Here is a 26,005-nt window from a genome sequence, read left to right as displayed (position 1 = left end):
AGAGCGACAGGAGGAGCTCGCTAATTCACTCTTAGAGCAAACAGTGCATTAGGTACGGCTCTAGTCATGCTCTGAGTGTGGTGTATCTCGAGATAACCGCCTCCCTGCCACACCGCCGCACACACCCAGCCCTCATTCCCCCATTCCTGCAGGAAGAGGGGAACAAACAGGGAAACGCGCGGAGACGCCGAGCCCCGAGCCCCGCTCCCCTCATGGCGGCCGCGCACGCGCAGGGGCCGCCCCGCCCCGGGATCTCCCGCCCTCGGTTCCGGCGGCCTGAGGGGCGGCCCGGCCCGGCCCGGTCCGGCTGAGCCCCCGCTGCAGGGTGAGCTCGGAGCCCCGCTGCCCGCGGCGCCATGGACAGCTTTCTGGAGGAGGAGGGCGAGGAGGCGCCGGCGGTGGTGGGGAAGAGAAGGAAGAGGAGGAGCGCCAGCGGCCAGGCGGCCCCGCAGCCGCCCCTGCGCCTGCCCTTCCTGCCGGAGCAGCCGGGTAAGGGCGGAGCGTTCGTGCGTTCTCAGTGAACTCCCTCATGCTGGCGTGGGAATGGTGGCACAGAGCTTCAGCTTCTGTCCGCCGAATCGTTTGCTTTGCTAACCGAAGGTATTTTATGAGCCGGCGGTGTGCCCTGGTGGGCCCGTGGTATCAGTGGGAAAAGCCCTGCCAGCAGGTCAAGGGAGGTGATCCTGCCGCTCTGCTTAGCGCTGGTGAGGCACATCTGGAGAGCTGTGTCCACTTCTGGGCTCCTCAAGACAGGAGAAACATGGAGAGAGTCCAGCGGAGGGCACCAAGGGTGACTGGGGCTCTGGAGCATCGCTTACCGAGGGAGCTGCGCCCCTTCAGTCTGGAAAAGACTGAAAGGGGATTTCATTAGTGCATACAGCTATCTCAAAGGCAAGTGCCAAGGTAATATGCCAGACTTTTCAGTGGTGCCCAGCAACAGGACATGGTGCAGAGGCCATAAACTAAAGCTCAAGAGGTTTCAGCTCAGCATGAGGGAGATCTTTACACTGAGGGTGGCAGAGCACTGGAACAGGCTGCTCGGGGAGATCGTGGAGTCTCCCTCTCCGGAGACCTTCAAATCCCACCTGAACTCCTTCCTGTGTCACCTGTCCAGGTGACCTCGGCAGGGGGTTGGGCTGGATGATCTCCAGAGGTCCCTTCCAACCCTTATGGTTCTGTGATTACCTGAGTTAGCCATTGTTTGAGTTATTCCTTTGCCCACAGCATCCGGGTAGGAGGGTTCTTGGTGAGCTCTTCATGTGCCTTGCAGGTGGCATTTTTGGATGAGCATTGTTGTAGGGTATTGCAGCCATGAGCTTTAAACAGACTTCATGGGAATGAAGTTTCAGTTTCGTGCTGGTTTCAGTATAAGCTGAACTGCTGTTGATGGAAGAAGGCCAAGTGGCCTCTTAGCAGCCTTGTACTCAAGTGAGAATCATTTTCTATCTCTATCTTTGTGGGAATTGCTTAGTCTTTGGTATTAGTATAGTCTCTTTGTGTGCATGCAAATCTGCAGCACTGTGGGGTCACAAACTCAAGTGATGACTTATAAGTGAAGAGAGTAGTCCCCAAAATATGACAAAATGTATTGTGTAGTTATCAAAGCACCATGTCTCCCTGATTCTAGTAGGGCAGTAGTGTGACATAATTGGCTATTCACTGTTTCAAATGAATGGAAATTTCAAGCACAGCTGTGTCCTGCTTACAGAGAGTGCCATTTCATATCACATGTCCAGCTTTTCCCATAGTCTTGTTTCCTTGTGGACTAACAGCTGTGTTTATCTTCAAAACCACAGAGCTTAAGATGACTCTCTATAGTGTTCATATGGGAAAGATGCTGAAATGGAGAGCCCATCTGAATTAGGGCTGTGACAGCTATGGGCTCAGTGGGCTCAGTTGATTTTTTTCCTTTTTTTTTGTTCTGTTTGTTTTGGTTTTTTTTGTTTAGTATCTTCCAACGAACACAAGTTAAACTTCAAGAAGAGCAAGGAAGCATGTTTAAGTTACATTCAGGATGCCTTGCTCCAAAAGCAGTGGAAAAGGGCTGCAGAGTTCCTGGCCTGCTATGTTGAGTCACTAGAAAAGGACTATTCCAGAGAACACATTGGTCCATCAGAGGTAAGCTCCTCTTCCTTGTCTGGGTTCTTTTGCAGTTGAAAAAGTACTTGCAAAGCAGCATCCATATACTTCAGAACCAACATTTGTCTTATTTAGTTAATCACAGGCATGTTTGGTTTTTTTATTTTAAATAGATCCTTGACACAACAGAAGAAAACTTGACTTGGTGTACGTTCACTCCATTAGCAGTGTATCTATGAAAAGTCAAAGTAGTCTTCTAAAATGGAAAAACAGTAAATGTGTTTGGTTCTGGCACACCATCAGTCAGAATCTCTTTGCAAGTTGGTGGCTTATTTAGGTTGTCATCAGCTCTTCCAGTACCTGCAAAACTCCTTGCAGGTGTTGAGACAAAAGCAAGTGGAAGGGGAAGAATCAGAGCTTTTAAATAGATGGAGTACTTGAATATGGCTAGCCTGCAGACCTTGGAAACAAGTGCATGCAGTTGGGGAGCTACATCAAATTGGAAATAATCTTTGCTATTAAGTTCAAGGAGTTGTGTATGCCTAAGGTTAGTGGGGTCATATCAAAGCAGAACATAATTTTCCAGTGAAGGGAGGAGGAGCCCTCTGGCATGCAGTTTTCATAAGCTCTTCTGGAGTGCTGCATTTATAATGAGCAATTCTAAGCCACCCACTGAATGACTCTAAAAGTCCTACTGGATGAGTAGCTAGGTTACTATAGCAATAGATAATTTGTAGTATTTTTTATTTGCAGTTTAAATTCACATTTTTAATGTCCTACACTATCTATCAGTTTAGTAAGACTGTATATATGGTGTCTGTTGCCATTTTTGTAGTAAGGTTGGTTTTATTTTCTTTCTCCCCATTAATAGATGATTTGGAGAATAGGAACTGAAATTTTGTGGCATCATTCCCAAAGCAGCATGAAAGAATTCAACTGTTTCATAGAACAGATGAAAACTTTAGGAGTAAAAAGGTACTTGAAGGTGAGTGTGCCTAAAGCAGCCCTGATGATTTTTCACATTGACTTGACCACTTTAATATTAATTTCCAGATCTCTTGAAATGTACTAGAGACATTAGTGTGAAGAAATCTCAAACCCAACATTTGAATTACCAATTATATGATATTTGAAGGTCATTTTATACTTGGCCTTGGCTCATTTGGTCTGTATGTTTGATCACAGATGCATGCTCTCAGTCCTTAGAAGTGCTGAAAAACCCTTTAACTAAGCTTTTAATTTGAATTTGAAAGAGTCAAATTCATTTCCATGCATGTCCCAATGACATGTAAATACAGGTTTACCTGCCAAGTTTTATTTCCAGTCTTTAATTTGACCACTGTGCTCCTGACTAAACATTTGTACTTAAATTTTGCCTCATTACCCTCTCACTTTTTGAGTAGCTAATCTGATTACAAAACCATATGTTGTGCACACCTGTGTCACACAGCTGTAGGTTTTTTTAATGTATTTTTTTTCTGTAGTGGCTCATTCAAACCAATATTGTTTTGGTTTTCTTGGCTGTTTCTCACTTGGCATGGTGCTTCTGTCTTTTATTCTGTTGTTAAAGCTCCTCAAAAGAGGTTCCATACAAGGGTTTTCTGGAGCTAACTGAAGGTTTAGGCTTTTATCTTATGATGCCAAATCATCATGGTAGGGTGGTAGGACATTACTCTTTCTGAAAAATATAGCCCAGCTGGATTTCCTCAGGTCATTTTTAGATCTTCTGAAATAGTTACAGCACTTGGTAAAGACAAGGTTTTTGGAATAACACAAATAATTTAAATTCTTCATTACCTGTGTTGGCAGTATTTTTATGCATGTCAGTTTTCTCTTTCTCTGCACATGTGTGTAGAACTTTGCTGTATTGCTGAGAATCTCTGCATTTGAGTGTGAAATGCTGTGGTTTGGACTGTTTGTGTTGCAGGTCTGCTTGGAGCATGTCTTTCATCTCCTCTGTAATGGACAAATAGATGAAGCCTACCAGAACCTGTCCCTGGCAGAAAGCTGGAGGTTTGGAGAGCAAACAGCCATTCAGGATAAGGAAATGAAGCTGATTCAGGCTTACAGAGGACTCTTGGACTACTATAGCTGGTCTAAGCAGAAGAACATCCTGTTAGAGCATGGTGAGTGTTTTATGGATTGAGCTGTAGCTTCAGCTTGCTCATGCAGATGCCATGGTTTGCAAGGACACATTTCCTTTACTAAACTTCAGTGTGTGATGGTGTGGCTGGTACAGAATTCTGTATCAGCAATGATGTTGGGGCCAAACCAGCACTTTCTGAGGTGCCCTGACATGCTGTTCTGAAACTCCTCCCCATGTCCAGCCAGCATCACCTAAAATTATGATCAAAGGAATGCATTCCCTTAAAGCAGTGGCTTAATAGGTGTGCAAGTGCTTGATTGCTGCTGGAATGTTGAGTGATAGCACTCAACACTTGGGTTTGATTTTCAGTTTCCTTAAAGATGTTCAAATTGCTACATGTGTCACATCTGGTTCTGTATATACCTACTGGCAGTGTTTTTTCACTTACACTAAATCCCTGTTTCTCTGAAATCCAGATGTTGAATTTGGATTATGGACCTTGTAGTGGTAGCATCTTCTCTTGGGGTCCTACTTATTGTGCTCCATAAGTTGAAATTGATTATAAATTGGAATGAGGAACAGTGGAAATTTGTTTCAGTACTGAGGAATATTCTCCTAAAAGCTCTCTGACTGGAGTCTTTGCTTAGCAAAATGTGATTATCCCTTAGGTGCAGCACTTCAAGATCCCTGTGCTTGGCATAGTTAATAACTTTGTGACCTTCCTTTGTGTTTTGGCAGGTGAGGATGGATTTTCAGACTTGGCTGTTGAGCAGGAAATGCACGGTTACTTTCGGAAGGCAGCAGTGAGCTTGAAGGAGATTATTAAAATACCTGGAGTCTGGGACATCTTTGTGAAATGCTATGTGGATGTAAGGGCATGTTTTACTGATGGCTTCCTTTTGTGTTTCCCTTTCCAGTTTCTATTAAGAGGCCCATATACAGATTATTTTCTGTGTGTGTGAGTGAAAACAAAGTATTTCAAAAGTAACACGTTTGTATGTGCATGTCACTGACTTTGATATAGAGCACAGTGTTCTCCTGATAGAGCTGCAGAGCCTGAGCAGAGTACAAAAAGAACTTTTATCTGTGCATTGTCAAGAAAAGGAAATAGACAGTTTACATGTTTTGTTTTTGTGGTGCTGCAGAAATTGGAGAATAGCTGTTTAGTTGGCATTCCTGAGAACACTTTCTCTGATTTTTGGCAGGGCAGTGCTTTCTCTGGATACACAAAATGTTAGAGATGCCAAATATGCAGCCCCTCTGTGTTTTGGGTTGGGTTTTTAAAATATCTGCTTAGGATTTGTAATTATGAATTAATAATTTTAAAGAGATCTTTTACTTCTTGTAAACAGTGATAAGCTCTGACTTCTCTAATCACTTCTTAAGAATTTTCCTTGATGCTGGCATCTGCCAAGTTCTGTCTTTAGAGATATGGCAGGTGCCTTCAGCATCTCTTTCCAGTGAGCAAGTGATGGTAATCCTTTGACAATTAAATAGGTGTTAAGGCATTTTCTCCCAGAGTAGCTTCTGTGTGTGAATTCTTGTCTCAGAGTAGCCAGTAAAATTAAGACAGGCAGGTATCTAATGATTTAATATGCATTACCTAATATGCTGTACTCTTAGATACAGACTATGCTGTTGGGTGGCTCTGTGGCAGTCCAAAATAAGTTTATCAGAGTTTGGTTGCCTGCATCTGACAAACTAATGACAGACTTAACTTGCAGTTGTTGGAGTTCTATGGAGACCACAACGAGGCCCGCCAAGTGTTAAATGAATATGCCTACAACTCCAAGTTCCCTGCTAACCCCAATGCTCATGTCTACCTCTATCAGTTCCTCAAGAGGCAGGGTGAATCCAAGAAATCCCTCATATCTGCACTGAAGGTAGGTATCCCTTAGGAGACACAGTCTGTGTCAGTCATGTGGTGATGTGACAGCTTGCTTGAGCTCTGTAACATTATTTATCCTATTGTATTCTTTGGGGGAAGTAAAGGGTTGGAGGGAAATTAGTGGGAAGGGAGCAGAATCCTTTCCTGTCCTGGAATTCCAGTTCTTGTTTTGCCTTTAACTGGTGCATCATATCACTTAAAGTCAGTAAGCAAGCTCAGAGAACATGTTCACATAGTTCCAGAAGTCTGTATCAGCAGTCTTGTGCATAGCATGCATTGATTTCTCTTACAGTTTGATCTTTACAGTATTGTACAAATCATTAAATGCCTGCTCTTTTACATATTGATCCTGTTTAGCAATTAGTTTCTTTGCTTGTTTTCAATGAGCTGTGCATTAAAGCTAAAAGTTAATGTCTGCTGGTTCTTTGCAGACAAGACCTTGTTGGGTTAAGGTTTTGTAAGGTTTTAAATTACTGCTTTCCTTGCCCTTGATACTGCTTGCAAACCATGTTTTGCCACTTGATGGCACTAATGTGCTTTTTTTAGTGCAAGTGTTTTGTTTAAAAACAGGTTTATAAAGCTGTTTTATTTGTTTTAGACTTCGTAGCAGATTTGTGTGAAATTCTCCTCAGTGCATTTTACTGGTGGTGTTGGACATGAGTCTTTTACAAAACAGAGATAAATCATAGAAGTGATTTGATAAGCATAGAAATGAATCCAATGTACAGAACAGTGGACAGGGGACCTAGAAGTGTCCTAGGGAGAAAATGACATTGCATTCAGAAAAGGGGACACTGGAATGGATTTGGGCTGCTCCTTCAGGATGTTGTACTTGCCACATGCAGTGTTTGTCAGCAGCCATCAAGGTATTTAATCCATGGTGTTCACAGAGCAGTGTCACAGATGTGCAAAATGGACCTAGAGATCCATTCTTTGTATCAAGGCACCAAAGTTCCAGATTGATTAATTAATTTTCTAAACTGAAAGCAGCCAAAGCTCTGAAGTCTGTGCTTTCACATTAAAATAACCTATCTGGGTTTTGTCTTTTATTTTTCAGATCTTGCACGATATTGTTCCTTCTCATGAACTGATGATAGATTTTAATACTATGCTTCAAAAATCAAGTAAGTCTTAACCTTTGTTCATTTAATTTATGCCAATTTCAGAAAACTATTCTGGATTATACTGCAGCCTTCTTTCTGCTTTTGAGAGTAGTTTTGTTTCTTAATAAATAATCCCAAAAACCCAACTCAAATGCCAACTTTTCAATCACCATAACCTCTTAGTTGGATGTATGAGCAGTCATTTACAAACTTGTGTAAACAAATGCCTTTCTCATTTTAAAGGCTTAGCAAAGCAAACTGTTGTAAGCCACAGGCAGGATCTCAAAAATAACTTGATTTTTTTTAGGCACCCTACTCCAAGTTCCAAGGTCTTCATTCCATTTTTTTGGATCTCTATTTTTTTTATTTTTCTTGGAATTGATCTATTCTTTAGTTCATTATTACTGAAAATTTTCCTTCTCTTTAAGGGAACATTATCTTCAAGCTGGTTGAAAAGTCTTCCAATTTAAAGACTATTTTTTTTTTCCATGCTGATCAATTCTATTCCAAGCTGTCTGTCTTCTTGTAGCTTGGCATGTCCCAGCAGGTCAACAGATTGGTGAAATGTATGTGAATAAAGATTGTTCTCTCTTCTGATATAATGAGGATTAATGGCTTTAAACTGACAGGGGGAGGTTTAGAAGAGATTTTGTGAAGAAATTCTTTATTGTCAGGATGGTGAGGCCCTGGCACAGGTATCTTTGAGAAGCTGTGGATGCCCCATCCCTGGAAGTCTTCAAGGTCAGGTTGGATGGGGCTCTCACCAACCTGATCTAGTGGAAAGTGTCCCTGCTCATGGCAGGGGGTTGGAACTTGATGATTTTTGAGGTCTTCTCCAACCCAAACCATTCCACAATTCTTTGGGATGGGGGAAAATAGACTTTTTGTCTGAAACCTCCCTTTTTCAGTTCATGTGTGACACATTTGCCAACTTTTCATAACTAATGAGAACAATCCTGAATTTTTAAAGAAATTTATACCAATAAACATAACTTATGTTTGAAGTAGCAGCATTTGTGGGGACAGAATGGAGAGCTGTATTTCACTTGTGCCTTACTAATGAGTTTATCCTGATCTGTGTAATTCACTAATCAGCCTCATCTTTTTCCAGAGAAAAGAAAAAAACGTCGGCTGGGCCTGGAAGTTATTTTTACAGCATTGGATTATGCTGGCTGGAAAGAAAATGCAAAAGCATGGAGCTGTTTGGCAAGACAGGTGAAACAAATTGTAATGTAAGTAGCTCTGATGCAGCATGTTGAAACAAGTGTGTCAAGTTTGGACCCTCCACACAGTGACCCTCTGCTCTGACTTTGCCTTCATTTTTGCTTTTCATGCATGACTTCAGGGTATATCTTGAAATATACTGGGCATCTTGGTCACTGTATGGGAATGCCACTTCCCTGTTGCAATAGTTTTATAGAATAGCTTGGGTAGAAAGGGACAATAAAGATCATCTTGTTCCAGGCCCCTGCCATGGGCAGGGACACCTCCCCCTAGAGCAGTGCAGTGGGCTGACCATGGCTGGATGCCAGGCACCCACCAAAGCTGCTCTGTCCCTCCCCTCTGCAACTGGACAGGGAGAGAAAATATAACAAAGTGTTCATGGGTTGGGAGAAGGACAGGGACAAACCACTCACCAAATACTGTACTGGACAAAACAGACCCAGGGCCTCACCATCAGAGTGAAGAATTTCTTTCTAATATGTAATCTAAACCTGTTCTTTGCCAGTTTGAAGCCATTCCTCCTTGTCCTGTCTCTCTCTATCTCCCTTTGCAAAACTCCCTCTTTATGTTTCTTGTAGGTTCCCTTGAAGGGCTGGAAGGAGTTTGTGTTGCTGAAATGCTTAGTTTAGGGGTGTTATTGACTAACAGTAGTAACTGTTTGGGTTAAGTTAGTCTTTGCTTGGAGTAACAGAAACCTTTCCTAAGGACAAAGCCACCCCTTCATACTACCCATTTGTTGACAAACCTGGAGAACCTTCCATATTAGTATTGACAAACTGGCACATAAGTGAAAGGCTTGCTTCACTTCACACCATAATCTGTTATTGCCAAGGCTCAATAAGACTGCTAGAGTTCACTCCCAGCCTCACAGGTGTTGCCAGGGATTTAAAAAATATATTAGTTTTATATAAAAATGTATTAGTGTTTTGGTTTTGGTATAAAGTCAGTGTGCTTATGTTGGCAATTTAGGAGATTTGTAGCAAGCTGATTATAACATTCACTGTCTCCTAATAATTTTCCATCACAATTTAACCTTTTTTTAACTTGTTTAACCTTTTTCCAGCTCTGAGAAGCATCTTGACTGGATCAAGCAAGAGTGGAGCTCCAGGAAGGATTGGTGGCCAGCCTTCCATTTTAGCCGTTATTTGGCAAAAAGGAATTGGCAGGAAAATAAAAACCTTTCATATGGAAAAGCTCTGGTGGCTGGACTCCTGCTGGGAAAGGGTATAATTTTTCTTTCTCATTTTAATACATAGAACAGAGATAATATCTAATTCTAGCCCTAATGATGCAGCTGATCTACTGCCTGGAAGAAATGCAGTCATTTCTAAAAAAGATTCTTGTCTTTGAAGCTGAACATGAAAGGTATTTAAATTGGTTTGATATTTAACAGTGAGGCAACTGGCCTTATCATGGTTTAGAATTCAGTTTTATCTGGCCTTGTTGAGCAGCCACAATACTATTTGTCTTGTTTGGCCTTCAAACCATAACTCCAAAAATGCACAACACCCTCCTGTGGGAATATTGTGAGGACTGCAGGCAGTTTTCTTGCTGGATGCCAGCCTAGGCAGTGTCTCAGCAATACAGGGGCTCAGCTCCCATTAAGGACCGTGGGGATGTTGTAATGCAGGAAGGAGGAGGGAGGGTCTTGAATGAAAACCATCAGCAGATTGGTAAGGAGGTGAAGATCATTACCTCTTTAACAGCATTATTTGAAATGCTGCCAAAACCAAAGGAGGATCAGGCCAAGAATCAGATGTTAAATTGAGAATGGGAATATGGTGTGGAGACTGTGGCTTGTACACTGCTTTGGACTTCTGGTTGGTAGGCAATTTATTCATTGTCAGCTTTTCTATAACTTTTTCTTCTGGATTTCATAGAACAGTTTCTCATATTGGAACTTTTTGGATATTTTTTGTTTTGCTTTCAGTAGTATATCTCCCTTTTATGAGTAATAAAATCATCCCAGTTCAGGTTTTCTTGAATGAAGTTTAGTGTTTGTGTCAATGTGAGCCCCTGTTTTCTTTATCCAGCATAAAAAATTGATGCATGATATCAATGCTGCTTTACACTCTTCAAATTTTACCCTCTGATCTAATTTACAGAGCAAAAATGAAAGACAAAAAAAGTATTTTGCAAGGTAACAGGCATTTAAATACATGTAAAATGTTTGCTGGGCTAAGGGAGGATAGATTATTTAATGCTGCAGTTATGTCTCTGATGACCTTGTCTTGGCTTTTAACACCTTTAATTACTGCAAAGTTTCTTAGCTGTTTGCATATTATTGAAACAATGAAAGCATTTTGTGTTTGCTTGTATCATGGTATCATTTAGTGCTGTTTTTTTCTTTCCTTAGATTGCAAATACTTTAAATATGTATCACACCAAGGCTGCAAAGCTCAGCTGAAAAGGTTTCGGATGCTGAAGAAGTTTGTGAACAGGCACAATTTTGTCTACATGAGAATATCTGGTCCTCCAGATTCCTCTGTTCAGCCTTGATGAGGTGGTGTCCTTAAGGTTCTTGGTGTACTTTTTCCTCTCTGTAAAAAGGACTTCTGTGTTGGCTACTCCAAGACTTCTAGGCCGACCCTATTGACTCAGTATTAGACTTATTTTTATATATATTTATATAAAAACACTTTGGTTTGGATTTGTTTTATAATAAAATGAATATAAATCATCTGATAAATCAAAGAATTTTTGCAATGTTACTCTCATATTTGTGTGAAATGCAAACAGTGTTGATTCCAAATGCATCTTGGAAGAGCAGAAGCACAGAAATACTGAGAAATTCTTTACCTGCTGGAAGACACTTTATTTTTTTTCAGTCATGCCTATAAATTGAAATATGCAGTGTTGTTGTTTGGAAAGCAAACCTTGATGTGTAACCACAAACCAGAATTCTGGTTTGCTTGAAAACAGCAACAAAATGGTTTCCAAACACTACTTCTGTTTTAATGCCAGATCTGTAGAATTCTGGCAGGTGAAGTGCTTGAACCTCCCTCTGGGATTAAAATAAAGATGTCTCTAGCTGCAGAGTAGCTTACAGATAAGTACAGCTGTGCTTTGAAAAACTCAGTGTTTATCTGGGATTTTGGTCTGGGTTTATATGGGTCTTGTGAGAAGTGCCTTAAGACAATGTGTCTTAAGCATTCAGTGAAATACTTGCTGTGACTATTTTTGTTAAAGTCAATTACTCTTCATTCCCAAGCCTGGTGCTCATTTACTTCTGACTTCCTAAGAGTGCTGTTGCCTCACTGTGTAGTAGTCAGGGGGTTGTGCTGGAGACCTTCAACTGGGTTTGGACTATTATAATTTAGATTGTGAAGTTTCAAAATGTTCTTCCCCAGCGTCCCATAAGGTGTCCCTCAGCCTTGGGAACAGCCCCTCCTTAGGTGAGAGAGATGATCCAGACTTGCTTCCAGTGTCTCTGTCTCTGGAGTTCATGCCTGAGCATGGGCCTAAAGCTGTCCTGGAACAGCCCTGGCAGGCAAACAGGTGTCCCTTCCCTTCCAGACACATGGTGTCCCTTCCCTAGAGTTTGAATTTGGCATCTTGCCTGCCCTTGTGCCTCTCTGTTCCCCATAGGCTTTGATGGGCTGGTGACTCTCCTGTGATGACCCTAGAAGCATCCCAGCAGGGTCTTACTTGGGCTTCCCCCTTCCATTGTGTGCCTGTGTTCCTTTGTGGATTTGCATAGGAGTTTTTACCATTGACCCAAGTATAAAAGATGAGTGCAGGAAGCCCTGGTGCTTGGTGAGAGCTCCCATGTAATTTCCTTTTGTCCCCTCAGCTTACTGAGAGATGTGTGTGCCTTGCAGCAGCTGAGACTCCATTGAGGAAGAAATGTGAAACAAAGCATCAGAAGCTGGGGTGGAGATAAAGAGAGTGAGAGGATAAAGAGGAGCTTGATGCCTGAAAAATCTGCTAATCCATTATGGTGCTTCCAGCTTTCTCCTGTGACTTCTGAAAGCAGGATTGCTGTGGAGGATCATGTCCTCTCCAGGTGCAGTCAGCAAATACAAGAGCACAGTCAGAGTTTTTGTCTAACTGTCCTAGGCATTGCTCTTCAATGTCTTGCAAGAAATCTGCTGTTTCCTAACACCACAGTACTTGCATCTGAGACAAACCAGCAGATCACAAATCCAGAGTGAAATTTCTGTGCAAATCACTCTGTGCATACTGTGTTTTCAAGCCTGTGTGTTGCACTTTGAATGTGATAACTCTTAGTGGATTGGAATATGTGGGAAATAGAAAAGCTGTGGAAAAGCATATCTTAGAATGAAGAAATGCAAGAAAACATTTCTTCTCTTCAAATTCTTTGGCTTTGAATTCTGTGCTCCAATTTGGTTTTCCTATCAATTTTCTTACCCATCCTGTGGGCAAAGCTTCTGTGAGGATTTTTTTTTTAAATCATACATGGAAGAAATAGTTCCCTTTCCACATGGCTGAGATCAAAGTTATCTTGTCCTGAGTAGGGAAGTGTCATCCTCCAGCACAGGCTGAGTACAATGTGTACAAACACCTGCATCCCTAGCTGATAGGAAGAGCTTGCTCAAGCATTTTTCACCAAAAGGGAAGGTGTACAAAGATCTCATGCATTTTAAATCAGTTTAATGTCAAGTGGGATCAAACCCACAGAAATCAATTGGCTTAAGTACAGGATTACTGCAGAGTATCACAGTCACCTTGACGTTGTGCTGGTGCCTTAAAATGAATTTTTCCTTCTTCACTCCTTCTGAATTTCTTCTCATTTTAACCCTGAATGTATACCTGGATTTGTGAGTAACAGCAATACCTCTGAAGTCACTTGTTCCTTTGATTAATTGCTACCTTAACTTGATTGTATTTTATGACCCCTGTTCAGTATTTATGAAATCACACCCAAGTTTGGTGCATTTCAAAAGCTGAAAAAAATGGTAGTTAGGAACTGAAAATTGTTCACTTTGTCTTGTAAAGACTATCAAGTTCTGTGTATCACATCTCATGTTTTTATTATTCATATTTTTGGGTGAAGGATTTCTCAGCCAGTTTAGCCTAAAATGTAGGGATTAGATTTGTGAGTGCCTCTATGGGCAGGAGAAATGTCCAGAGGGGAGGGTTGAGCCCCATGACATGTGAAATACTAAAGAGGCAGCCTGGAGGGTGTCTCTGCTGCCAAGTAATAAACTTCAGAGAGAAAGGAAGAGGGAATGTAAGCAAACCTCAGGGAATGTTGAGCTCTGGGACTGGCAATTAATCAAACAGAGAAGATGAATGAACCATGCTACAAAAAAGTCCAGGATTCCTATACATCTGGAAACCTATGCTGAAGGAAGTGGATGCTTGGCCACAGGCTGGAAAGAGCAGCAGCAGCTCTGGAGTTCTTTTTCCTTGTCCACATGTGTGTGTTTGCCTGTCCTTGTTGTGCCTGACAGGCACTCTGCTGAGACATCCTCAGTGTTTGGATTGTGGGCTTCCTTTCCAGCCCCCTTTGCCCTTGGAATTCTGCTCTGCCTATGAAAACTTTGGCTGCTGTGACCAGGAGACAGCATTGCAGCAAAATACTGGGACATCATGGATTACATGGATCCCCAGGGGTATAAACTGTGTGGAACATGCATCAAAGACATTCTGTGTCAGGTAAGAAGGAAAAATAATATCTGTATTCTATGCTTTGGGTTGGTTTGGGGGTCAGTTGTGGTTCTGACAGCTGTGCTGCTGTGAAGAGAGTTGTGGGAGCAGGGGAAGAGTGAGCTGGCAGGGGAATGGCACTTAATCCTCACCAGGTACTTTGAAAGGTGCTTTGTGTAAGGTGCATCACTGAAATCTGGGAACATAGAGTGACATTTGCTAACAATAAGGGTTTATGGAAACATTGCCTGGTGAGAATGATGATTTTCCCATAATGAAGGAGAGAATTACACATCAGTATTTACCCTCTGCTTCCAGCTGCAAGGTGCTGGATTACAAATTCTACAGAATCAAATGATAAGGGAATCAGGCAGAGTGTTTGGATCTCTGGACTATAGAGAGGATATTTTTTTGGTTTTGTTCCTGCTGAAGATGCTCCAAATGCTGTGCTTGTCAAAGTAAAAAAAAAAAAAAAATACAGGCAGTGGTTTTACACAGCTGCTCCAAGGTCCTGAGCCTGCAGTCACAGTGTTTTCATCAGTGCTATCTCCCCACCAGGCTCATGGAAGGTGTGCAGGGAGGAAATACCAAAGGCACTTTCCTGCCTGAGCTCTTCTGCATCCTGGAATCAGAGGGCAGGACCCCCCTGGCTTTTTAGCAGCTGTTGGTCACCCATGCACTCACTGCATGCCAAAACACAAAGCAGCCAAAAGACACACTTGGTCTTTCTAAAACTATACAGAATTCTTGTAGTTAATATTTCCTGAGCTATAAAATGTTATCTATGCACCAAAATGTTTCCACTCTTTTTGGATGCTGGCAGGATTCTGGCATCTCTTTGAGGTGAGAGATACACCTTTTTCAGAACCAGGGCTGAAAAAAAGTAGCAGTAAAGTTCTCTGCCATTTTACAGTTGAGAAAACAGCAAAAGACATGTTATAGATTCTAGCAGAAAAACTGGTGTTGATGTTGTAAGGGGTTTTCTATGTGATTCAGATAGAAAAAACACTATAAAATTACTATTGTTTCTTCAATTCCTCATTCTGCAGGGCATAATGTAACTTTGCACTTATTCTAAGTGAATTCTGTAGGACCCCCCCTCCCCCATATTTTTTTTTACAGATTTTCAAAGTTTTATGCTATTACTCTTTTCCTGTTTTTGGAGTAAGGTTGCTATTGAATCTTTAAGGAGGAGTTGTGACTGTGATGTGTGTTTCTCTCCCTGGTCAAGTTGGTAACAGCCATGGAAATGAGATTGGATTCTCTGGCAGATAGTATTTGTCTGCTGAATTAGTGAAAAGAGCAAAGATCTACCAAATGGTTTTGCTTTAGTGAAGTCACTTTGCTGGATCAAATTGCTGCTGAACTCACATGGAAGGGATGGATTTCCATTCTGACACCTCCACAGCATCCTCGTAGTTTGGAACAAAGCAAACTTTATGAAAGTGGTGTAGGTGCTTATTGATAAACCTGAATAGTAGCTGCTCTAATTTAGCAAAGACAGCATTATTTCACTTTTTTGGGGGGAGATCAGAGCAGTAGCTGTGTGTGGTAACAAAGCAGTCAGGTGTACTTCACTGCCAAAACCCAGTAAAAGCCAGAAAACCTTGCTGGTATAGTAATGAGGGGGTTGCTGAGTGTTACCCAGGGGAAGCTGGGTTTGGCAACTGCAGCAGTTTCACTGGCCCTGCAGAGCCCAAGCAGGAGGCCATGGAGTCCACCTTACCTTGGCAGGGCAGCTCTGTGCTTCTGAATGGTCAGGACATTAATCAGGGATGTGTTCTGGATCATGGATTTCCTGCTGGTACTCTAAACCAGATACCTTTATCTCAAAAACTAACAGGTTAGGAAGAGGGAAATTTGGCTCTGCTGTTAGAGCTCAGTCTGCACCTGGCAAGATCTGAGTCTATTTTAGCTACCCACACTTGTTCTAAGCACTTAGAGGTTTAGAGTCTCACCCTCAGCTGAGTTATTCTAGGATTCAGCTTAAAACCTGAGTATGAAACTTTGAAAACTGTAATATTCTTAAAGAGATGTAGTGCAAGTTGCATGGCTAGAAAATTTCCCTGGATCCAAACCTTGTGTGCTAGAGCAGCTGTTTGGCTGGTGGCTGACAGGATGCTTCCCTATTCAGAAAACTACTACATGAGGGGCTTAAAATATAAAAAATGCCAATTAAGCCTTGTTCAAGCTGAATAAAAGACATTGGATGGGAACTAGTGCAGGGAGAGCACCAGTTTTTTAAAAGCAGTTTTAATCTGACACCTGGTTTGATTGCTGAATGCACACTCTTAAGAGAAAGTGACAAAAGGGAAGTATCAATGTGATCTTAGCAAATTCTGGTTTTTGGTTTTATAAGGTGATGAGATTAATTTTCCTGCATGCTTGAGTGCAGACAGTGATTGACTGCAAGGCCACCTAAGGCCACCCAATCCTGGGAGTTCATGCAGACCCTGAGGAATGGCCTCACTCATGTGCCTTGCTGTGTCCATGTGCTGCAGGGGTTGTTTTGCCATGGAAAAACAGTGTGGGAACCCCATGGCTGGAAAAGCATGGCAGCTGACAGGGATTCTCCACTTTTAGAAGGGTGAACTGTAGGAGACCTTTCTGCTGCAGCCTGTTAGCAGAACAGAGCTGAGGAAGCTCAGAGGCACTGAGAATATGCCTCGTTTCAGAGGAAGTTGATTTTCTCTTTTTACTTTTCTCAGGTTCCTAGTCCAGGAGCTGGACTCTGTCCACACTTATTAGAGTGAAATTAAAAATATATTCAAAGGTGTTAATGAAGTAATCACTTCAGAAGAGGACTGAGAACAAAAAGATAAGGACACTCAACTGAAGCTTTGACTTTTGGGGATGGCACTCAGGGCCTGATGGTGCCCTTCCACATTCTGGGAACGTCTTAAACATGGGAAGAATGGTGTTGTCAGGAAAATTAATCCACAAACACCAGAAGATTATGTCCAGAATGGAGACAGAGGAGTCCTTTTACTTTATTCCAATAAAGGGAGAGGCCATGGGCAGTTTCTCAAATTTTTGGAGGATACAGCCTCCTTTCAGCCTAATTTCCCAGCTGCGTTTCCCTCTCTCTTTCCCCATTGACTGAGGTACTTGAGAGATACAGACTTCCCAGAATGCCTGATACCTAAGATTCCCCTCTAATGTATAACCCTCCCTTTTAATTTTTAATTATTATGGAATTCATGGATTTCCCCCATAGTTTCTTTCATCTTACAATATCCAATTTCATTTACCAGCAAACCTACAGTTTGTTTGTAAAGGGAAATATCTTTTTCCATTCATCAATCAGTGGAATCCTTCCCATTGTTTCTTTTATCTCTCAGTGCTAGTTTCATCTACCATCAGACCCATAGCTTGTTTGTAAAGACAAATCTGCCCTTCCTCTCAGTGTGGTTCTGCCAGCTGGGGCTGGGCTCAGACTGCAAGAACAGGCCTGGGGGACTTGGCTCCCCTTTGCAAGGCTGGAGATTTTTTATTTGGGAAGAGGGAGAGGTTCCTTATAGATTTGCTGTGGAAACAACAGAAACCAGGTCATTCAGTGCTGCTTTCTGGTAACCAAGTGGCAGCAATGAAAAGTGAGAAACCTACAGCATCCAAAAGCTGCAAGGGCTTTATTCCTTGTAAGTCATACCTGTTCTTAGTATAGCCAAAAGCCCCTGGGTGTTGCTGTGAGCAAAGAGAACAACTTGCTTGTGAAATCTGGAATCAGGGTCTGTAGTCTTCATATTAAATATCCTGGAAAGGCTGATAGTTGCACCAAAAAAAAAAAAAAAAAATCCATGCTTGTATAACTGCCCAGATTTTAAAATTAATTCTGTTTAATGAAGCAAATTTGTTTAATGAGGCAAGAAATTATTAATGTAGTAGTTCTTTCCTGGATTGTGCATGTACTTACCCTCCTCCATCTGTGCCAAATAAAAGATCTAGATAGATTGTTTTGGGCTCCTTGCATGAAAACCAGTAAAATAGTATTTCTGCAGAATTTAGCCTCTTCTGCTTTAACTTCTGCAACTTTGTGCTGATTAAAATAGGGATGGGATTCTAGTGAAAACATTTCACAGAAGTTCTGGCCCAGAATATTCATAAGATGAGGAGTTTAAATTTAGGTACAAATTCAAACATAATGCTTGATTTTCAGAATTTACCCTACATTTTACATAGCTAAACACTTAAAAGTATTTGAAGGAACATAATTTTACATCTGTAACACTTGAAAATATTGCTTGCTGTTGTTTTTTTCCTGATGATAACAGGTAGAGTCAATGATATCTACAGGAATTTCTTGAGATGGTATTTATTTATTTGAATCAGTTTCAAACTCACCTGCAGTCTGCTTCAGTAATACTGTGCATGTATCAGATTAATTTAGCCTGTATATTTAATCAATGTACATCTTTAGCACCTACAGGTTTTTTTGGCAGCATTACACTTGCTTTTTTTAACCTGGCTCCTAATTGCCTTCATCTGATACCCCCTCATTTTCCTTCTGGGGGAAAGTGAGCCCTATCCATCTTCTCAATGTCACTTGTGAAATTTCCAGAGCTCTGTCAGGTTGTTTCCCTGCTCTGATCACCTTCCCCCAGGACTGCTCAGTCCCACCTTACTGAGTGGAGAATCCACAGCCTCCACATTTGTATTTCTGTTGGGAAGAATTTACATACAGCTGGCTATGCTTTGATAAAGGAAACTACTACTGATCTCTAAGTCCATGTTGGCCATATTCTGAGTGATTTGCTACTGCTCCATTTCATAGGTGACTCTTCATGTTGTCTACATTGCTAATTTTTAATTTTATTGATTTGTTTGCTCCCCTTAAGGTGTCTCAACTTCTCCTGGATGAGCCACATCTTTAGTTTCCTTTATTTTCTAGGAATGTTCTCCATATGCTGCACATCTCTATGATCCAGAAACCCCAACAAAGCTGATCCAAGCCAACAAAGCTGATCCAAGCTCTGGAAGGTAGAATTCATGTTGAATGCTGCTGTATGCTGTGATGAGAAATCATTTTTCTCTGTCTAACCCCCAGTGTTAACACAGTCTGAGGATTGAGGGCAGCCCTGCCAAGAGAGACTTGGGAGTGGTGGTGGGTGGGAGGCTGGACATGAGCCAGCAATGTGAGCTTGCAGCTGAGAAAGCCAAACATGTCCTGGGCTGTATCCAAAGGATTGTGGCCAGCAGGTCAAGGGAAGGGATTCTGGCCCTCTGCTCCACTTTCAGGAGGTCCCACCTGCAGTGCTGCATCCAGCTCTGGGGTCCCCAGCACAGGACACAGATCTGTTGAGTGTCCAGAGGAGGCCACCAAGATGATCAGAGGGATGGAGCACCTCTCCTATGAGGACAGGCTGAGAGAGTTGGGAGTGTTCAGCCTAGGAAAGAGAAGGCTTTGGGGGGGGTGACCTGATTGCAGCCTTTCAGAACCTGAAGGGAGCCTACAAGAAAGATGGACAGAGACCATTTACAAGAGCATGTAGTGGCAGGACACGGGGGAAAGGTTTAGATTAGGTATTATGAAGAGGGTGGTGAGGCCCTGGCACAGGGCTGTGCCACAGAGAAGCTGTGGATGCCCCATCCTGGGAAGTGTTCAAGGCCAGAATAGATGGCAATCTGAGCAACCTGGTCTAGAGGAAGGTGTCCCTGCCTATGGCAGGAGGGCTGGAACTGGGTGGCCTTTAAGGTCCTTTTCCACCCCAAGCCAGTCTATGATCCTATGATTCTTTCCACTGGCAGAATCTGCACATTCCCAGTCACTCTGGTTCAGTGTGTGATTGCTACAAAACTACCAGAATCAGGTTGGCTCAAGGTCACACAGAAAACCAAAATTAATTGAAAGCATTCAGGAATAAGGTTGTTTTCTCTCTCCATCTTGTACTCTTGTCTTCAAAAGAGCAGTAACAGTCTTATATCTATAATGGAATTAACATCTGCCTGAAGAGGTTTGTTAGAAGAGGATTCTTCACTACAGTACTATACACTTACTTTATCTGTCATGTGTGCACCTTCCCTGTACCCTTCTAAGAAAAAATCTAGTCTTACTTATCTCCTTTTTTTTAAATTTTATTTTATTCTTTTTTAGGAATCTCCTGGAGCTTGAGGAGCCAGCTGCAAATCACAAAGGGTCAGCAGCTGCTCTTTGGTGTGGATGGTTATTCGTATATATTCACAGAGGATGGAGGGAAAGCTGGAGACCCTTTTGGAAAATTTGGGAATGCTCAGAACAAGTAAGTAGGAGGGCAGGTGAAAGCTTTGAGCTTATTCATCAAGATGTGGAAGAACAGAGTAAGAGTGCTTCCTGGAAATGATCATGCATCTGCAAGTCTGTCCAAAGCAGTATTTCAAAAATGAAAATCTGACATGTTGAAAGGCAAATTGTTTAAAGAAAAGAAAGTTTTCTGTCTTAAATGGGTTGCAAGATAAAAGATATCTTTTCTTTTGAAAATAGGCAAGGAGAAGAAGGGAATTTTTGTGTTGTCAGACGGCTCTCATGCTGTGGTTTCTTTCTCTGCCTTCTCTTTAGGAGCACTTTGTTGGGGAAAGTGTTGAGGGTTGATGTGGATGGAAGAAGCCCTGATGGAAAGCCTTACAGCATCCCTCCTGGTAATCCATTTGTTGCTGATCCCAAAGCCTGCCCAGAGGTTTATGCCTATGGGGTCAGGAATGTGTGGTGCTGTGCAGTGGACAGAGGGGACCCTGTCACAAAAAAGGGAAGAGGGAGGATATTCTGTGGGGATGTCAGGCAGAACAGAGTTGAGGAAATTGACCTCATTGTTAAAGGAGGGCACTACGGCTGGAGAGCAAAGGAGGGGTTTGAATGCTGTGACACAGCTTTGCTACAGTTCTTCCTTAGGTAAGGAATTCTTTCTTGTAGACAATTATTATATGTGTATATTTGATAGACAATAGCACTGTATTTCCAATGAAGCTAAATAATCCAGTGTTGTATAATAAATGGAGTTTGTTTGCTTTTTAAGAGGACAAATCCCTTCTCCCCAGCCCTACTGTGTTGGTATGAAATTATGCTCTGCTTATCCAGGGAATTCCCTGCCACACACTGCACCAGACAAAGTGTTTAAATTCAAAGCTTGTGTCTTTTGTGGACAGTTTCCCCAGTGAAACCAGGAAGGCAGAGTAGAAAGTAATAAATAGAAAATGATACTGTGTTTTCTTCAGAAGCTCTGGGCCATGACTGGCTAGGACATAGAACCAGGCTGCTGCTGAGACCCTGTAACAAGCCCTGTGGCAGATACAGTGTGTCTCAGGCAGCAAAGTGCTGCAGCACAACACCCAGAATCTGTGCTGTGGGTCTGTGGGTGTGATGGACAAAACTCTCTTGCCACCTTTAAAAAACTGAAATTAGTGGTCTTTGTAAAGCTCTTGGCAAAGCATGTCAAAGAATTGAGTATTATTATAATGCCCATAAGCTGTTGGGTGAAGACACCTGGTCTCAAGGTCATGCAGATGTTCCTGGAACATTTTGATGAACAGAAAAGTGCAGAGTATGTGTTACTGACATTAATGCAGGGAAAAAAAGTGAGGACAAAAATAAAACTCTGTGGAATATGAAAATTCAATATGAGAAAGGGCTGGATTCAATTTTAACATTGCCAGAGGCAGAGTCTTTATTTTACAAGTCTCATGACATAAAATGGCACACTCATTTATGTTCTGTGTTGTGTCAGTGAACCCACGAAGATGTTGAGCTCAGTTGCAATTTTGATCTTTTTCCCTTCTCTAACAATACTGGAGCTGGTAAAGATAATCCCTGCTAAAATGATTGGTACAGTCACAAATAAGTAAGATAACAGTTGCTGCAGACTGGTGCCCACCTGCATTGCTTCTTGATGCAGAGACTCTTGGTTTTCTGTTATGGAAGCTCATCATGACTAAGCCTTGATAAGCAACTACACAGAGGGGTCCTTAAAGCCTCTGTTTTGTCCCAGAGTAAGCTGCTGAATTACCACTGGAATTTTGCTAAGCACTTTGGTAGACTGTATTGGTCCTTCTAGTAACTTTTGTACCTGCCAGTGTCATTGAGCAACTGCTTTCTGATGCTCTCTGATGGTAAATTTTCTCACTTTGTATTTCGGTGTGTTTGACAGATGATATTCTGCCAATGTTTGCATATGGCCACAGTGTGGGAGGCTTTGTCTACAGGGGATGTGAATCACCCAGCTTGAATGGCCTTTATATTTTTGGTGATTTCATGAGTGGGTGAGACTGATTGTTTTCTCTGCAGCTCCCATTCTGAACTCACATTTGCCTTGTCTGGGCAAATAAGTATATTGGAGCATCCCAAAACTTTTTGTGCTGGATTAAATGAGAAACTTGGATATAGACTAAGTTCTGTGTTTGACAACAACATTTTTGTTGGAATATAAACTTCCTCCATTTCAGAATCCTTAGGATAAATTTGCTTTTGTTCAGGTCTGTTTCTCCACAATCCAGCCAACAGTCACAGTCTTCACTGACTGCTTTATTTGTTTCAATAATACGTGATTTTGACAGGAACAAATTTTGATGATGGGGACATAAAACACAGAGTTTTATTTTTCATCTAGTCGACTTATAGCTTTGCAGGAAGATGAGAAGACAAATTAGTGGAAGCAGCGTGATATCTGCATTGGCAGCACAACAGCTTGTGCTTTCCCTGGAATGATCAGTTCCTACATCAAATAATCATCTCATTTGCTGAGGATGAAGCAGGTAGGTATCGTGCTGGTCACAGCTTCAATGGAAACTGCACAGTCTGTTCTCTACTGCAGGGAAAATGTGGAAAATTCTGTGGCTCCTGAGGTGTGCCTGGAGAGCAGGCAGTGTAGAGAGGTTTGTGGCTGGCTCAGCGTGGCAGGTGGGGTTGATCTGTGGCTCAGGGAGGTCTCCTGCCCTGTGAGGCTGTTGCAGATCAGGTTGATGGAGAGCCCAGGAGACAGAACCTCATGTGAAACATTCCTTTTGTTGTTGTTTTTTTGTGCTCTTTCACTAATCGAAAGACTATATAAATGCAGTTCAGTTTTTCATTGTACCACCTCATCCTCACTTGAGTTCTTAGAGCTTCTCTGGATTTCTCCTGCTTCCTTAGTATAAATTCCTCAGTCTTATTCACAACAGCATCACCTCACACTGTGGATCATAGACCAGGACTTTATTTGGGGATCACAAAAGCCATTCATTCCAAAATTAGTGTGAAGGCCTCAGCACATGGGACTCTGCTAAGGTCACAAGGACCAGATCTCTCAGCAAAGTGGAAGTCCCAATGAACACTGTTCTTTTTTCTACAGCCTCCTGACAGAGCTGTGTAACACAAAAAGCAGTTGCAAGATTTGGAGAGCACAGGTGTGCTTTAGTATTCACCATTCAGCAGAAAGGAGATTTGCTTGCCATGAGAATATCCTAGATTGTCTGTCTAGCATATGCTTTCAGAGCTGCATGAAGAGATGCAGGCTTTGCTGTGAAATGTGCACAGTTTTTAGCTGTTCTAACATGTGAAGTGAATGAATGTTAAATGACTGTTTTCCTGGCAGCCTTTTAGAAACCACTGTGGTGTTATGTAGTTCAAAAGACAACAACAGCTTTGCCTTTTGCAAGATACTCTAATTTCCCTTCTCCCTGGATATTGTTCTAGTGGGTGCTGAAGGGAAGGCACAAGGAGCATTTGTCTTCCACAGCTACCAGATAGAAATGAGAAGCTTCTGTCTCCCTCAGATTAGCCAATGTAGCTCTTGCTGAATTTTTTCCTTTTTGGTATGAGTGAAATGGAAAATATATTTCTTGTGTGGTCTTCCCTTCTATTTGTAGTTTTTAGCTGCTTCTTTGGTACAAAAAATTATAAAAAATATGTATTTATACAGAGGAAAGCAACCTTTTGGAGAGCCAGAGAGGTGAGGTAATGAAGGTGCTGCTCAGGCTCTCTGCCTGAATGAGAGCTGCTGGTTCTGTGTGGACCTCTGCTGCAGCCAGGAGGTCATTTTGTGGTTCTGGGAGTCCACCTGCACAGGGCAGGGTGAGAACAAAGCTATTTCTTGGACATAAGGCATGGTTGAGGGGATAACTGAAGGGATTTCCTTTTCTGACCACATGAATTACTGAAAAGCGAGGAAAGAGGGGAATGGAAAACTGGGATCCTGCTTGGGCACATGAATCTAAGACCAGTTTTCTTTTTTGATTTTCATTTAGAGGAATTGTATTTTATGTCTACTTCTTATCCCAGTGCCTATGCACCACATGGATCACTCTACAAGCTCATTGATCCTGCAAGTTTTGCAATTAAAGATGGATTTCCATGTTAAATTCTTCTGTAATCACCATTCACTCTCCAGCTATCACAATTAAAGGATGCCAAATACTACTGATGTACAGTATCACTGACATCTGCATCCAGTCCTTGAGTTTAGTTTACATACTCTACCTCTGGTGCAGCTTCACTAAGTTTGAGTGAATCTGTTTCTCATTCCTCATATCTGTGCACAGAAAATAGGAAATAGAGTTCAAATTCTTCGAAGATCTGGGGGAGTTAAGGATTAAAAGAAAGTTTCCTTGATTGCATATCTGAATTACAGCAAACCAATGTTTTTAAAATGACAGTCCATATCCTTCAGGGTCATTACATCAACTGTCTATGAGGCATTTTAATATAAATAAAAAATAAATGGCACTTCACAGTTTTGTTCACAAAGATGAGAGAAACCTGGTGGTTCATGCAGTGCTCCAATAATATCTGGAGCCTGAACCTGAGTTTTTCCAAGCAAAACATTTTTCCCCGTTAAGAATTATCCCAGCTAAAGTCTGTTTTTACAACAATAAGCACATTTACGTAAAGTTTTTCCTCCCTAACTTTTGGATTTTGCTAAAAAAAAAAAAGCATTAAATGAGTTTCAAATCACTCTGTAAAGTACATACAGCACAAATGTGGTTGTGCTGTTGCAGAGACTTTGGACACTAGCAAAATGAAAAAACAAGTTATGTTTTCTTGAGAAGTTAAATTCAAAGCTAGGTAGTTAACTCAAGCTGTGTACCAAGGTGGTGGGAGCAGAACTTGGATCTTTTACTGCTAGAGGAGATTTCTGCCTTTAACAGCTTATCATGTGTCAGGAAGTGCATTAACTGTGGCTGACCGAAAAAAAAAAAATATATTTATGAGTTTGCATAAACATCAAGAGCTTGTGCAGAGTCTACTTATCAAAACAAATAAATCTTGGTTGTTTCTATGCCACTCCTTAGTGTGCCATGAAGACCCTGTGCTTTGGAAGCTTTTTGCTTCTAGAGCAGGACCAGGGATTTACTCCCTTGGCTCTCAGGAACGTTTTCCTGCATTTTCCTTTTTTGCCTTATCCCGGATGGGGCTGTGTCAGCTCTGTTTGTACTTTGCAGGTGTGCCCAGGCTGTGCAGAGCTCCTCAGAGCCTGAGCAGGCTCTGGAGCACAGTCCTGGCACCTCCAGCTCCTGGGGTGACTCTGGTCTCTTTATGGACCTGTCTCCTTTGCATTTTACTGCTGTTTATAGGACTTTTCCTGGGGATAGCTGGCTTTTCTGCTGGGCACAGTCCCAGGCAGTGAATCCAGCTTTCCCTGTGTCCTGCAGGCATGGCAGAAGTGTGCTGGCACGGACAGCAAGCCACACAAACTCCTGCTTCCAAAACACTGCCAGGGCCATTGTCATGTGCCTGATGACAGCTCAAACTTCCCTAGGAACCTGCCAGGTAAGCTGATGGCAGCAGTGCCATTAGTTTGTCCCCACTTCGGCTTGCCTCTCCAGCAGTACTCTTGGAGACAGCAGGGTGGCACCAAATTCCTTCTGTCCTGAGCAGAGAAAAAACGAGTTAGAATGCAATTTTAAAATCAGAGAGGAGAGAGAGGGAGGGGGAAAAAACCCCACAACCCTCCAGAAATCCCTGCAAGCAATGCCAGCAACCCTGCTTTAGTAACCTTTTTAAAAAAATGGAAATGGTGTAGAGAAGCACTTGGCTCTTGCCACTGTCTGAAGGAGAAGGCTAATCACAAG

At 42.1% G+C, this 26,005-nt stretch overlaps 2 protein-coding genes across 2 annotated transcripts; both read left to right on the top strand.

Moving 5' to 3' along the window:
• The first annotated feature begins 246 nt into the window (after positions 1-246).
• Positions 247-11,060, top strand: TAF1A (TATA-box binding protein associated factor, RNA polymerase I subunit A). Its single transcript, XM_079298175.1, has 10 exons — positions 247-489; positions 1,949-2,118; positions 2,951-3,064; positions 4,007-4,205; positions 4,904-5,034; positions 5,890-6,048; positions 7,111-7,177; positions 8,268-8,388; positions 9,444-9,604; positions 10,737-11,060. The coding sequence occupies exons 1-10, from the start codon at positions 357-359 to the stop codon at positions 10,877-10,879; spliced, it is 1,398 nt and encodes a 465-aa protein (XP_079154301.1). The 5' UTR covers positions 247-356; the 3' UTR covers positions 10,880-11,060.
• A 2,405-nt stretch (positions 11,061-13,465) lies between these two features.
• On the top strand, positions 13,466-24,880 carry HHIPL2 (HHIP like 2). Its single transcript, XM_079298937.1, is given in 13 exon segments — positions 13,466-13,675; positions 13,678-13,905; positions 13,908-14,002; positions 18,882-18,970; positions 20,085-20,130; positions 20,132-20,229; positions 20,526-20,831; positions 20,833-20,855; positions 22,108-22,219; positions 22,567-22,603; positions 22,607-22,679; positions 22,682-22,711; positions 24,182-24,880. Coding segments are annotated over 13 exon segments (1,293 nt in total). The 5' UTR covers positions 13,466-13,632; the 3' UTR covers positions 24,295-24,880.
• Positions 24,881-26,005: the final 1,125 nt, after the last annotated feature.

Source organism: Erithacus rubecula, assembly GCF_903797595.1.
Source record: "Erithacus rubecula genome assembly, chromosome: 2".
NCBI lineage: Eukaryota > Metazoa > Chordata > Aves > Passeriformes > Muscicapidae > Erithacus > Erithacus rubecula.
This window is presented reverse-complemented; position numbering and strand designations above follow the sequence as displayed.